At 41.5% G+C, this 15,767-nt stretch overlaps 1 protein-coding gene and 1 long non-coding RNA gene across 2 annotated transcripts in view; one reads left to right on the forward strand and one right to left on the reverse strand.

Moving 5' to 3' along the window:
* Positions 1 to 4,950, reverse strand: part of USP34 (ubiquitin specific peptidase 34) — a 220,960-nt gene extending 216,010 nt beyond the window's left edge. Inside the window, 1 exon segment of the mRNA XM_028516659.2 lies at positions 4,788 to 4,950. Coding sequence (XP_028372460.1) covers positions 4,788 to 4,830 — 43 coding nt within the window. The 5' untranslated portion in view covers positions 4,831 to 4,950.
* Positions 4,951 to 12,686: 7,736 nt separating this feature from the next.
* On the forward strand, positions 12,687 to 14,064 carry LOC118501096. Its single transcript, XR_004903676.1, has 2 exons — positions 12,687 to 13,066; positions 13,273 to 14,064. It is a non-coding gene; the product is annotated as an uncharacterized LOC118501096 (long non-coding RNA).
* Positions 14,065 to 15,767: the final 1,703 nt, after the last annotated feature.

A 15,767-nucleotide genomic window follows, 5' to 3' on the forward strand; every position in this document is an offset into this window, starting at 1 on the left:
AGATGAGTTTGGGCCAAACTGTGCCATGATATATATATACCAGGCTAAGAAGTTAAGAATATTCTCCAGGCAATAAAGAGTTATGATGGTTTAAGAAAGTGGGATGGCTGGGCGGCTCAGTTGGTTGGAGCATCATCCCATACACCAAAAGGTTGAAGGTTCAATCTCCAGTCAGGGCACATATGGAAGGCAACAGATCAATATTTCTCTCTCACTCATTTCCTTCCCTCTTTCCTTCCTCCCTCCCTCCCTCTTCTTTTCCTTTTGCTCTCTTTCTCTCCCTCTCCCTTTCTCTCTGTCTAAAATCAATGAACATATCCTCAGGTGAGGATTAAAATATATGTTTACATATAGGATGATCATTTGCAGCAATATTTTCTTAAGATTTCATTTATTATTTACTTTTAGAGACAGGGAAAGGGAAGGAGAGAGGGTTTAGAAACATCTATGTCAGAGAAAAACATCAACTGGCTGCCTCTCTTAAGTGCCCAAGGAACACAACCCAGGTGTGTGCCTGACCAAAAATCAACCGGTGACCTTTCACTTTGCAGGACAAAACCCAACCAAACGGTCAGGGTTGCAGCATTATTTATACTATGGGAGAACTGGAAACAAGCATACAATAATGGGAAAATATCAAATTGTATACAAAATGGGAATATTATACAGACAAAAATATGTTTTCAAAAGTTAATAAGGGAGATGATCAAACATAATGTCAGGTGAAACAAGCTAGATATTGTATTTGTGCCTGTGTACCTATCTTAAAAAAACCCTAGATATGTGTACTTCTTTTTAAAGGGATCACTGCTGACAATATAGAGATAGATTCCCATTCAGCTACATTCATCACCATAATTTTTTACTACAATTACCATGGAATTACACCTGAATGTTAAAATACATAAAAATATAGTAATTTTCTATTTTTCCAAACAATGTACTCATTCATAATAATGTCTTCCACTTAATTAGATCATCTAGTTTATACAGCATACCATAACTGTTAAAGAGTGTAGGCTTTTTAGTCTGACCTGGGATTATGCCTTGTTCAAATCCTGGCTCCAACAAATAGTTCTGTGACTCTATACAAGTTACATAAACTCTAAGCCTTGGTTCTCTTTATCTGAAAAGGGTGATAAGAGTACCTACCGCCAAAGAACTGATAAAGTACTGAACACAAACTATTCAATAAAATATTCCACTTTAAAAATAAAATGCAAACAGAATTATTCTACAATTACTGATAGAGTATCTTGAGTTCTAGCTTTGATATGGCTACTAACTAAGCAAGTGACAGATGATCCTTTGCAAACCACTTAAGACTTTCTGAGGTTCAATTTCTTCACCTTTAAAGCTGAGGCACCAATACTTGCTCTGGCCCATCTCAAAGGATAGTCAGGAACATATGACTTGTCTATTTTAAACAAATGGTAAACTGTAAATCACTCAACACACACAAAGAATAAAATCCACAACATACAAATAAATTTAGAAGACTGATATACATTTAAAGCCATTTTCATTCTGCTCTTGTAACTTCAGACCTCCAACTTCTCATCGACATCCAGAAATACCTTGGACTTAGTGAACTGGTTCATAAAACAGCTATAAAAGCACCAAACACACAAAATCCACACAACCAGCACAGGAATATACACTTAAAATTACCTCCTAAACTAAATGCAATCCCAGAAAGGAAGAAGAGCAAAATTCACTCAACCCATTTCAAGCTTTTAAAAATGTCTTCCTTATAAAAAACAAAGCACTGAAACGATAATGGGAACTCAAATGTTAGTATTGTTGATTGTTTTTTTTTTCCTAACACTAAAGCCAAATGCTATTTTGAAATGTAATTTCAAGTTTTAGGATATCTGTCAAGACCACATTAAAAAAGGGGGTGAGGGAGTCCTTAATAGGGGGTCCTTAGCCTTAACTTCCAGGTAAAATTACATGTATATATGTTCCATGGTGAGAGTTTTATAGCTTCAGATTCTCAGCAAGAATAGATGTATAATTGGAAATACTAATACTCCCATCAAAACTGATGACAAAAGACAGCTATTTACATTCTTTTGCCACCAATTTTTATTTTAACTACATTATATGCTACCATATTTTAAAATAAACATTTCACCTCAAGTCCTTAACTTATCAAAAACTATGCATATCAGATATAAAGCTATACTATCCACATTATGTCTACCCTTTCATTTAAAACACGAAGTTTTTAGATTACACATTTACTGGTGTGTCCAGGCAGACTTTAAGTTTGAGCAGAGATTGTAAATTTTAAAAGAAACGGGTTCTTCTAGTTTTTTAAAATAATTCTTTTTCAACATCAACTTCAAACGTAACACCCAAAAATACAGAAAATTTCATTTCTTCTCTTAGTTTAACCTTTATGAGGACTTTTATTGACAGATGAATTCTGAGCACATTATTTTGGTACTTTAACTCTGAATTTATCAAGGATGAATTGATGTTCATCTTTGTACAACCTATTGGGGTGGAGAAAGTAAAGTCGTAATAACTATTATGAGCCAGATTACAAGAAAGATATATAAACTACTTCAATTCAACAAGTTTTATCAAGTTCCAACAATCACACTCCTACTCAGTCATGGATAAATGTTAGTAAATGAGATGCAGCAACTATACAAAGGAAAAATGAAAACAATTTCTAAAACAACTACAGGGCAGGGGAGGAGCAACCTGTAATAGCTCAGTAGAACCTACAAATAAAATTGCTTAAGTAATTTAAACAAAAAAAGGAAGTATCATTGTGAGATTGTTTCTAGGAGTCAATTTTTAAAACAGCCTTAAAGGAAATATTAAGAAACTGTCTAAATATTTTTAGAGATCACTGGCTCATACACAAATAAGAAATCCTTTTTATTTGTTCATTAAGAGAGGTTTCTTAGAGGGTCTGCATGGCCAGATATTGTGAACCTGGTTCAACTAACTGTTCAATTTACTTAAAGGTAAAGGAAGACAATCTACTGTCAGGAAGACTTAATGAAAACTAAATTTTACTTAGTTCTCCATACTATTTCTAACTCTCCATAAATTCGCTGCCTTTTTGAGTGCTTCTAAACAGAGTCCTAGGGGATTCCCAAATAATGTTCAATAGAACCTTTCATTATGTCTCTTTTCAAAAGATAATAAGACTAACTTCAGTTTCTTTAGATGCTATGTTTAAAATTCCCCTAGTTAAGCTGAAAATAATTTTAAAAGCACCAACAAAATTATTAAAGCAGTTTTTCCTAATATATTACATAGCAAGCCTATTCGTTTTCCAATTTCAGAATAGTAAGGCCAAAACCCCATAACTTTATCTGTGATAGAGAATACAGTTTTCTGAAAGACTTATAAGAACTTATGTTTCAGTGTATCAAACCACCTGCACCTCAAAATAAATGTATCTCAAAACAAAAACTAACCTGAAAATTTTAGGAAAACTGAGAATGGCACAAATATTGAAAAGTATCTCAAAATAAATATAATCTCAAAATAAATGTATCTCAAAATAAAAACTTTAAAATTCTAGAAAAACTTAGAATTGCACAAATATTGAAAAATATAGTTTGAAGACAGACAAAAACGTGCTTCCACCTGTCAGGAAGCAAATACTCAGCTGAAAGTAAAACAAATACCCTTCCACTTTTACTATTGCTTTTGGTCATTAAAGTGAAATTCAAACACATAAAGTAAAATTCAAACACAAACAAGAAGATACATTTTATAAGTCAATTGTTTTAATGAATCATATTAGAAAGAGGTAGTTTGAAAGTCTTTCAAAATATCACACACAACACAAATCCAAAACCCACATAAATTGTTGGTAAATGAGCATTTCCTTAAATCAGGTTTCTGCATATTAACCTTCCATTAATTCACCTAGTCCAACTAGGCCTTTGGGCCCAGAAGTTGTTAACTGGCAATATATCTAGTTTCTTTAAACCAAAATACCATCTTACAAGGGATGGGAATAAAAAATTTTAATCTGGCTAGAAAGAAAATCAATGTACATAATCTCTTTAATAATAATAAGTAAAGGAATAGGCCTTTTATTCCAGGAGATAGGCCACGACTATCCCGGGATGGTATCTGTGGTACAATACTCTCCTTAATATAACAGAATTTAACATTAAAACAACGAATGGTACACTTAAGAAGCATCACTATTTAATTTTAAAAATAGGTATGAAGGTTCCAATCATCAATACCACAATTCATTTTCAAGTATTTACGGGCTGGCAGAAGGGTTTAATACACCCACATACACTCCCAAGGGAGGGGAAAGCCACCAATCTCCTCCCAGGGAGTTTAATGGAAAAAAAATTAACAGGTAAGAGAGGCCTCAACACCACTCTAAAAATCAAAGAGGGAGGCGGGGGGTCGGAGGGTCCGGGCTGCGGAGGAAAGCCTGGTTCTCGGATCCCACCTCGCTTCACCTTCCCAGTAGCATAAGGAGGCGAAGGCTCATTAGTGCCCTCGTTAATTGACACCTGTAATAAGGAAACTTTCCGAGCGCTGAGACCACTCAGGCCTCGCCTGACCGCAGCTCCATCGCGGCCGCCTTACGGGCACCCAGGTAACCCGGCAAGGCTGGGCCTGAGGCGGCGCGACGGCCGCGCCACAGCTCACCTTCCCGGAGCGCTAGGCCCGCACGCCGCCCGGTTCTGCCGTCGCCTGCCGCAGGCCGCGGCAGCCCGGGGAGGCCGGGGAGAAGCGCGGGGACCCCAAACCGTGCACCCCGACAGGCCGCCACCGCGGCTACTTACTTTCATTTAACACCTCCACCAGGTCTGCGCAGTTCTCGCACATCGTTCGGCCGCCGCCCCCCCCCTCCCCCGCTTCGGATCGCACTGACTGATCCCGACCGGCGGGGGGGAGGGGAGAGAGGCGGAGGGGGCCGGCCGGCCGGCGGGGCGGGGAGGCAACGAGGGCTTGCGGCGGCGGGGACGGGGCGGGGAGCAGGAGAATGGGGGAGGGGGCCGGCGGTCCCCGGAGCGGGCGGGGGAGAGGAGGGGGGCGAGGGGAGGTACGCAGGCCGGAGGGGCGCGGAGGCGCCGGCGGCGGGGAAGGGGGGGAAGGACGGGGGGAGGGGAGAGGGAGGGAGGGGGCGGGTGGGAAGAGAAGCAGCAGAGTCACTTCACCGACCAGACGCCGCGGCCACCGCCGAAGCCGCCGCCATTTTAATAGAGCGTTCGGGCTGCGCTCGGCTCTTTCCGTCCGGGGGAAGGAGCCGAAGAGAAGCGCCTCGCGCTCTCATTCCTCCGCCTCCCGCCCTCTCTTCGCCTCCCGCCCTCCCACCTCGCCGCCGCACACACGCCGCACGCTCCACACCGCCGGGGCCCGCTCGCTGCCCTCCCTTTCCTCTTCCGTCCGGCCTCCCCGCCCTCGGTCCACCCCCTCTCCGCGCTCGCCCACCCCGCCCAGCCCGGATCTCTGTCTCAGCGGCCGGAAGGGAAACGCGAAGCCAGCGCGGTCGCGGGGGGGAGTCCGGGTAAGTAGGGGAAGATGGCGGAGGCACCAAGCGGATCGCTGTTGGCGCGGCGTCGCCCCACGGCTGCCCACTCCGTGGGCTCCCAAAGCCCAGCGAGCGCCGGGTCACTTGCGCCACCCTATCTCCCGCCCCTGAGCTTCACTATTTTTCCTGCGGATCCACCAACTAGAATGGGTGCCGCTTTCTCACATGTCTTGCCTCCCTCGCGCTCAGGATTTGGGGGTTGCGGGGCGGTGTTAATGGAGATCCGGAACGACGCTGCAGCTTAGATTAGGGTACATGGCCCTTTCCTTGCCGGGGTTCGTGAGAATGGAACAGCTCAGTGTCGACTTAACCTGCATCCTTGTTACCCTTAGTCCTCTAAGGTTCATCCATCCTCGAACAGTAAGGCATCTGGTGTGATTAGAAATGGCGAAGTGTTCACATGGGAATCTTCTTTTTACGCCAGAGGGCCCCTCACGAATTGACCCATCTACGACTCTCCACCCGAAAAGCATATTACGCTTCTCAGGGAAGAGCAGTTTTAAAAGGGTATTAAGATGGGAAACGGAAAGGAAGAACAGGTGAAGGGAAGGTGGGCATTCAGTTGAAGTTTGCTATTAACTTTGGGAAAATTTTCCTTACACCTGCACTTACATCTTCCTCACTGATTTTTGTACCCAATGTGGTTAAAGATGTGACTAAAAGTCCGAAAGGTGGGTGGTGTAATATTTTTAGAACTGTAACCAGAGCAGCTAGTAAGTAGTGATTCTTTAATAAATTTTGTCGCAGTTTCGTCACACCATCACCTCCCCATGCAAGGACCACCATCCTGGGATTTGCCTTTCTGCTGCTTGAAGTTGATGCTGTGAAGTTTTTGCCCATCGTGTTTTAAGTGGCTCAATATGAGCAGGCGCTCCTTAGGAACTGTAGAGCTCTTCTGACATCATCTTCCTTCCCCATCTTTTCCACAAAATTTGGGTTTCTGTGGCATGCATCCTCCACCTAATGTCCCACCCACGCCTCACCCCTTCCAATAGGAACACTTGCAAACCCAAGTGGTTTATGTTTGTTTAATTTTCAGGTGGCAGAGGAGAGACCTCGGTCTCAAGAAGGAAGTTCCCCCCCCACCCCAAAAAAAGACCAGAATTATCTTCTGGAGGGCGGGCCCCTTGTAGTACAGGCTTCCCCACTAGGTGAGTGTTCTAGGAACCCATCTGTTTTGTGTTCCAGCTGGCGGTTGTGAGAGGCTGCATTCGGTTTCAGTGAATTTTTTTTTTGAAGACTTTCAGTGCATTTCCCCATTTTATGATGGGTAATTTACACAAACAACATTCAGCAGTAAAATTTTGTTTCCTGTTGGGGAAAAATGAGGCGGAAACGGTTACAAAGAAGCTGCTTTAAGTAAAACAAGTTTATGAATGGTTATCTCATTTAAATGACGCAAAATGTACATTGACGATGAACCTTGTTCTGGGCATTCTTCGAGCAACCACACTGAAAAAAATGTGGTAACAGTTCGTGAAGCCATCATGGAAGACCCCCACTGGACTACTGATGAACTTGTAGATTTGACTGAGGTGTCATGGAACTCCTGTCAGCAAATTTTCTGTGATAATTCAGCATGAAATGAGTTTTAGCAAAACTTGTGCTTCACTTGCTCATGCCTGAACAAAAAGACAATGGCTTGGCTATGAGCTATTCTTTGAAGGAGCAGTTGGAAGCTGACCCTGATTTTTTTTCCAAAAGTCATAACCAGAGGTGAATCTTGGTGTTACAGTTACAACCCCAAAATGAAACAGGAATCTTCAACTGCCACTTCCCCACACATGTGAAATCAACCGTGAAAACAATGATCATCTGTTTCTTTAATGTGAAAGGGGTTGTACATTTGAAATTTTTCCTCTGGGTCGGTGAAACAGTCAACCAAAGTTTTTATCTGGAAGTTTTGAGAAAGTTACAGTTATGATTTGCAGGAGAAAAGCCCCTGTGGCAAACAGGTGACTGGTTCTTCCAAGGTGACAATACATGCTGAATTTTGAGCAGTTTTTGACCAGAAAAGGCAAGACCCCCATGCCCCACCCTCCCTATTCACCCAGTTGCCCTCTGAGCAACCATTTTTGTTTCCTCGATGAAAAAAGTCCTCAAAGGGAAACATTTTTGCCAATGCGGAAGAGGTGAAACAAAAAATGGCAGAAGAGGTAAAAGGCATCAAAATCGATGAGTTCTTAAACTGTTTTGAGCAGTGGAAAAAATGTCCTGATAGGTGTATTGCATCTAATAAAGAGTACTTTGAAAATGACTGAGGTTTAAATATGTAAGAATAAATATACAATATTTTATAAATAAATTCTGGTTTGGGAGCATCTCCCCTTATGTTATAGATTTAAAATGAATCATGGTATGGTTTCTCTAGGGCAGACCATATGTTTCAATTCTTGCTATGAGATGTAAGCAGAAATCTGCAGAGTGGGTCTCTTGAAAAGAATTGCCCCTTCCTACTTAAAAAGAGACAAATTCAGCAGATGTGCCCCTTAACCCTTAGTTACTTTCTGCCTGGAACATTCTTAATACACAAAATAACACAGCATCCATTTTAATTTTTTTTAACAATGAAACCACGAACAAGATAAGTGCCAACTATAAAGTTGATAATGCAGAATAATGTGTGGGTAGGTTGCTGATACATCTTGAGCAGTTGTCAACACCCTGCTTATGTGAGAAAAATCCCTTTTTCCTCAATCCAGTCTTAGATTTTCATTACTTGAAGCCACATTTCTAAGTGATGCAGGTATTTGGGTAATTAAGAATCTGTCAGCCGTGCTTTTATGACCACAGAGGACCCATAACAATTCTTGAAAATAGGACTACTACTACTACTACTACATATTCTGACCTTTCAATATTTTTTTAACAAGGAGTTGCTTCCTAGTTTTTTTTTCTTTAAAAAATCCTGTGAAATACCTGGCTGGCGTAGCTCAGTGGATTGAGCGTGGGCTGTGAACCAAAGTGTTCCATGTTCGATTCCCAGTGAGAGCACATGCCTGGGTTGCAGGCCACGGCCCCCAGCAACCGCACATTGATGTTTCTCTCTCTCTTTCTCCCTCCCTACTCTCTCTAGAAATAAATACAATCTTTTTAAAAAGTTCTGTGAAATGATGCTGGGTTTAAGGTGATTTGAGCCCTGACTGGTACTGCTCAGCTGGTTGGGCATCTCACAAAGCAAATGGTCGCTGGTTCAATTCCTGGTCAGGGCATATGCCTGGGTTGCAGGTTCTGACCTGAGTCAGGATGTGTGTAAGAGGCAACTGATCATTGTTTCTCTCCCTCTTCCTCCCTTTCTCTTCTTCTAAACAAAATAAGTACTTAAAAATGATTTGAGAATCTAGAGAATTATTCCCATATGTGATCACTGTTCTGCAGTTGTCACTTCAGGGCTCAATAAACTTATGTAAGGATTCAGGTAATAAATATTTCATGCTGTGTAAGCCATCCAATTTCTTAATCACGACTACTTGACTCTATAAGCACAAAAGCAGCTGTAGATAATATATATTGAGTGTGACTGTGCTCCAAAAAACTATGGACACAGATTTTAAGTTTGTTTTCATGTATCACAAAATACTATTTTTCCATTTTGTTTTAACCATTTAAAAATGTAAAAATTATTAGCCCATGGGCCACACAGAAACCTGTAACTAGTCATATTAGCCTATGGGATGTAGTTTACCAACCCTTTCTCTATATTCAGCTGCTTATCAAAAGATAAAGGCATAGAAGCTAATAAAAAGGTTGCCTGACTCTTCACTCTGTACTAACTTGGTATATGTATTAACAGCGACTTTTTAATGTGCTTGAAAGGTGTTCATTCTAAAGCAATAGAACAGAATCTCTAACATCCCCTAAATTCTTATAAATTGGTTATTTAAAAAGATTTTAGTTGGTGGTTCTTAGAAAGATGGGGGAAGGAGAGGTGAGAAACAGCAATTGGCTGCCCCTCCTGACAGCCCCTACCAGGGCCTGAACCTGCAACCCAGGCATGTACCAGGGACACTTCACTTTGTGGGACACCACCTAACCAACTAAGCCACACCCATCAGGATCAGGCTTATAAATTAATTTTAAAACCAGTAGTCAGCAATTGCCATACATCTATAGCTATAAGACTGATAATGACTTTTAAATATTTTGTATACATGTCACCATCTAGTGGTAGAATTATGCTTTGAGTAAAATGTACAATCTGAAATTTCTAATTTTCAAGTTTGTAGTATAATTACAGTATATTTCTAGGTACTTTCCTGGAAACCAGCCCAGCATAAACAACTTTGAAAAATTAATATTGCTATAAAAATTATTTGTTCTCAACATTCTAGTTGCTATTGAACACATGATTTTTGTCTCTGAATTTGGGGGTTAAAGTCTGGTATTAACATTAGAGGCCAGAGTTACTGCACAATTTACTCCTCTCCCTCACATCCACACTTAACACATTTGTGGACTTCAGGGCCATTACTGGAAATGCAGCTATGCTATTTTATTTCTCTCCACACCACCCAGTCATGTCAACTGCTGTTTGGTTTTTAAATTGCCAGAGTGATTACTTTTTAAAATAAATTGGGTTATATCACTTCTCTGATGACTGAGTCAGACAACCTTGTTTTTATTAAAAATAAATTGGGCCTTGGCTGTTGTGGCTCAGTGGATTGAGTGCCAGCCTGCAAACCATAGGGTTGCTGGTTTGATTCCCAGTCAGGGCATGTGCCTGGGTTACAGGCCAGGTCCCCAGTGGGAGAGTCAGGAGAGGCAACCACACATTGATATTTCCCTCTCTTCCTCCCTCCCTTCCCTTCTGTCTAAAAATAAATAAAATCTAAAACATAATAAGTAAATAAGATGGATTAAAAAACTTGCCTGCATTTCAAATATTTTTTTTTTATTTTAGAGAAAGGAGAGAAACAAATTTCTCGTGACACCCATGTATACACTCATTGGTTGCTTTGTGCATGTGCCCCAACCAGGAATCAAACCCACAATCCAGGAGCATGGTGATGATGCTCTAACCAGCTCAGATATGGGGCTGGGACACTCAATCTCTAGTTGGGCCTTCCCCCAACATCTCCCCAGTCTTTAACATTACTGTTCTTCCAGACAGACCACATTGGTTTGATTTCTAAAATAAAAAAACCTCCCTGCTCTAGTCTGAGGAATGTTTCTTCATAAGATATGCTCTGTAATTTTGAAATGTCTAGTCACTTATCCTAAAGGTATCACAGTACTTGGTTTATTTCCTTTACAGCTTTTACTACAGTTGGTAATTATTTCTGTTTACTTGAATCAGGGACACGTAGGACTGCGAGTGAATTTTTTTTTTATTTTCAATTAAGAATGGCTTGAACAAATAGCGTTTATTTTTCTCTTGTGACCCACAGGCAGTAATGGAGAGTCTGGGGCCTAACAGTGGAGTGGCTCAAGGATATGAACCAAAGTTGATTTTCCACTACACATACTGGCTTGTCACCTACTAGTTGTAAGATAGACACTACAGCACCAACTATGATCTTTAAAGACAGGAAGGAGGAGGAAAGGTGATAATGGCCTGTCTTGGTTTGTATTCTATCCAAAGCAGGTCCTGAAACAAGGACACAGGTAGAAATAGATTATATTATCTCAAGAAACACTGATGGAATACTGGAGATAGGAAATTGGGGAGGGAGGGAGTAGTTATCCAAAAAATAATTCATCATTAAGCCCTTTATTCTTGAGGATAACTGGAACCCAATCCCACTGGGAAACTCTACAAACCATTATAAAAAGTATGCCTTAAAATCATCCTACCCAAGGGACAAGGAAGCTGGGTATTTACATCTACTGCCTTTAGTTATTGATTTAGTGTTGCTAGGAGGAGTTGTAGGTAGCAAAGCAGGCTTCTCAGGCAGATAATACCCTCAGGCATAAAAAAACAGGTGCTAACAGTTGTAAGTCTGGCCACCGTGCACTGAAGTGAAAAGAGCTAGGAACAGAGGACAGATGATTATCTGGTACACCACCCTCCCTCTTCTATCTGCCTGGGATACAGATGTGGTATCTGGAGAAGCAGCAGCCTTCCTGACATAAGAAACCTATATTCAAAAAGCAAAAGCCAAGGCCTTAAAAGTTGGCAAAATGGCAAGAGAAAAGACTTGGGGCACTGCTGATCAGCTGGCTCAGTGCTAGCAACTGCTTGGTTCTTGCTGTATAAGACATTTGGTTATCTAACAAAAACAAAACCCTGAAGCCATAATTGGAGTTTTCATAGACCAGTGTAGTTAGTCCAGTATGCCCTAGACTGGGAATCAAACCAGCAACCCTTTAGTTTGCAGGCCAGCACTCAACCCAGTGAGCTACATCATCCAGGGCATTAAAAAAAATTTATTTGAAGCCCTGGCTGGCATAGCTCAGTGAATTGAGCTCGGGCTGGGAACCAAAGTGTCCCAGGTTCGATTCCCAGCCAGGGTACATTCCTGGGTTGCAGGCCATAACCCCCAGCAACCGCACATTGATGTTTCTCTCTCTCTCTCTCCCTCCCTCTCTCTCCCTCTCTCTCTCCCTCCCTAAAAATAAATAAATAAAATCTTTAAAAAAAATTATTTGAGAGATAGAAACTGCTTCAGAATTTGTGCTGTTGGGTGAGTTAACTCTGAATTATTTGCAGTAATTCTCAATTTTTGGTTCTCAAGTGAATAACTTGGGGTCTTTTTTTTTTTTTTTTGGAAGAAAACAAAGCATATTACTTACCTATTCCCCAGAGATTCTAATTCTGTAGGCCACATTGGGGCCTGAAATAACCTTTTTTTTTTCTTTTGATTTTGAGAGTATGTTTATTAAAGCTGGGGACAGCAAAAGAAAGAAAGAGCTTTGATTAGAAGAAGCAACAGGAGAGAGCCTAGGTGGGGCTGCTTTGGCTCACCGAGAAGTCAGAAATGGGGGCTTTGGAGACACTTTCAAGGCATTAGCTATGGACGAGCTGCTGTTGCTCACTGCTCCCCTGGTTACAAGCCTCATGGAGACTCAGAGTTTAGGAGATGTTTGGTGGAGAGAGAAGAAAGGCATGGGTGTGCTCCTCGGTGCGCGGGGGGGGGGGGGGGGAGGTGGGGTACGAGAAATGAACTTTATTTGTATTATTTGAGAGAACGGAAGGGGAGGGAGGGAGGAACATCAGGTTGTTATTCCACTTATTTTTGCATTCATTGGTTGATTCTTGGGTGTGCCCTGACCAGGGATGGAACCTAAAACCTTGGCTTATAGGAATGTTCTGACTAACTGAGCTACCCAGCTAGGGCAAACATCAACTATTTTAACAGGTACTTCAGATAATTCTGATGCAGTTGGTCCTCATCTGACTGTGAGAAACATTTAATCCCATTTCTTTAACATTCTCCTCTCTGTATTTGAAAGCAGGAAGTCTGGTTTCCATTGTGACTGACTTTGGCCTAGAGCATCCAAAGCTCATTTATATCTCTTCCTCATGATAATATGGTTTCAGTTCTATACATGATCCTAAGTGAGAAATTAAGCCTTGCCCAGAGAATACGAGTATCTTTTTTATTTTTTTTTAAGATTTTATTCATTTTTAGAGAGGGAAGGGAAGGAGAAAGAGAGAGAAACATCAATGTGCGGTCACTGGGGGCCGTGGCCTGCAACCCAGGCATGTGCCCTGACTGGGAATCGAACCTGCGATGCCCTGGTTTGCAGCCCGCACTCAATCCACTGAGCTATGCCAGCCAGGGTGAGAATAGGAGTATTTTGATAAACTATGGTATCTGGAGGTAGTTTGACAGCACAGAGTAGATCATTACGATTTTTACCTCTGGAGAATGTATTTCAATTAATGTAGCCACATAATGTTTACCTACTCTAGCCCATAGTTTATTAAAATATTTAGGTCTTTTTTACATGTCCTGCTGGTAAGCCAAATCCCAACATATATTTATGCAATTTTTTTACCAACTCCCGGTATTTTGCAATTGTACCCTGTTTTCTGTTTATAAATGTAATATTGCTCATTGTAAAAACTACAGGAAAATATGAAGAAACTGAATATTGACCATTATACCATACCCAAAGGCACTACAATCCTAAAAAAGAAAACCATTTTTTATTGATTTTCAGAGAAAGAGGAAAGGAAAGAGAGAAACAACCTGTTGTTCCAGCCATTTATGCACCCATTGATTAATTCCTGCATGTCCCCGTACTGGGGATGAAACATGCAACTTTGGCACCTGAAGACAATGCTCCAACCAACTGGGCTACCCAGCCAGGGCACGTACTGTCATCTTAATTATATCCTTTTATTCTTTAATAGGCATGTAAATCTTTTTTATTAAAATGGGACCAAAATATCAAAATTAAAAAAGTATTAAGTATTTTTCATGTTAACGTAAAAATACATATTTTTATTGTCCTCAGTATACCATTTCATTATATAGATTCACAATATGTGATTTTATTACACTAGACCTAGCTGATCAACATTTAAATTGTCTCCAAGTTTCCCCTCATAAGCAACACCACAATAAACATTGTGATATATACATCTCTGTATACTGTTGTATTTCCTTAAAGTCTTTTTTAAATATATTTTATTGATTATGCTATTACAGTTGTCCCATTACCCCCCTTCATTCCCCTCCACCCTGCACACCCTCTCCCACCCACATTCCCCCCCCTTTAGTTCATGTCCATGTGTCATAAGTTCTTTAGCTTCTACATTTCCCATACTATTCTTGCCCTCCCCTGTCTATTTTCTACCTACCATCTATGCTACTTATTCTCTGTACCTTTCCCCCCTCTCTCCTCCTCCCCCTCCCCTGTTGCTAACCCTCCATGTGTTCTCCATTTCTGTGGTTCTATTCCTGTTTTAGTTGTTTGCTTAGTTTGCTTTTGTTTTAGGTGTGGTTGTTAGTAACTGTGAGTTTGCTGTCTTTTTACTGTTCATATTTTTTATCTTCTTTTTCTTAGATAAGTCCCTTTAACATTTCATAAAATAAGGGCTTGGTGATGATGAACTCCTTTAACTTATCTGACCTTATCTGAGGGCACTTTATCTGCCCTTCCATTCTAAATGAAAGCTTTGCTGGATAGAGCAATCTGGGATGTAGGTCCTTGCCTTTCATGACTTTGAATACTTCATTCCAGCCCCTTCTTACCTGTAAGGTCTCTTTTGAGAAATCAGCTGACAGTCTGATGGGGACTCCTTTGTAGGTTACTGTCTCCTTATCTCTTGCTGCTTCTAGGATTCTCTCTTTCATTTTTACTTTGGCTAATGTAATTATAATGGGCCTTGGTGTGTTCCTCCTTGGGTCCAACTTCTTTGGACTCTCTGAGCTTCCTGGACTTCCTGGAAGTCTATTTCCTTTGGGGAAAGATTGGGGAAGTTCTCCTTTATTATTTGTTCAAATAACTTTTCCACTTGTTGCTCTTCCTCTTCTTCTGGTACCCCTATAATTCGGACGTTGGAACATTTAAAGATGTCCTGGAGGTTCCTAAGCCTCTCCTCCTTTTTTTTGAATTCTTATTTCTCCATTCTTATCTGTTTGGTTGTTTCTTTCTTCCTTCTGATCCATTCTATTGTTTTGAGTCCCAGTTTCCTTCCCATCACTATTGGTTCCCTGTGCATTTTCCTTCATTTCTCTTATTGTAGCCTGCATTTGTTCATCTAATTTGCGGCCATTTTCAACCAATTCTGTGAGCATCCTGATCACCAGTGCTTTGAATTGTGTATCTGATAGGTTGGCTATCTCTTGGTTGCTTAAAACTTTGAGGCTTTCATTCTGTTTGAGCCATCTTTCACCCCCCACTTTGGTCTGGTCACATCTGTTATGTGTGAGGGGCGGAGCCTTAGGTGTTTACCAGGGTGGGGCACCCCAATCACTGGGTTGTGATGTATGTGGGGGCGGGGTCCAAGAGGGAACAGTGGTGCCTGCTCCACTATCCGTGGGACCTCAATCCCTTCCGCCGCTTCCCCCAAGCAAACTGAGCCCCTCTGGTGCTGATTCCCACATGGGTGGGCTTGTGCAGCCCTTGGGACTTTCCAACAACCTTTCCTGTGAGGCTGGGAGTCTCCCCCTGTGCCTCACCCCCATAGGTGTTTTCAATCAATGCCCCGTGGTTCTATTTCCCAGCGCTGTGATCTTGGTTTGTGCGCAGTGCCTTGCTTCATAATTCCCTCCTCACTGGGTCTGCTGGTTGCCACCCCTCGGCTGGGGTCTGCCAGCTGCCACTTGTGCACTCAGGG

Source organism: Phyllostomus discolor, chromosome 6 (genome assembly GCF_004126475.2).
Source record: "Phyllostomus discolor isolate MPI-MPIP mPhyDis1 chromosome 6, mPhyDis1.pri.v3, whole genome shotgun sequence".
Lineage (NCBI taxonomy): Eukaryota > Metazoa > Chordata > Mammalia > Chiroptera > Phyllostomidae > Phyllostomus > Phyllostomus discolor.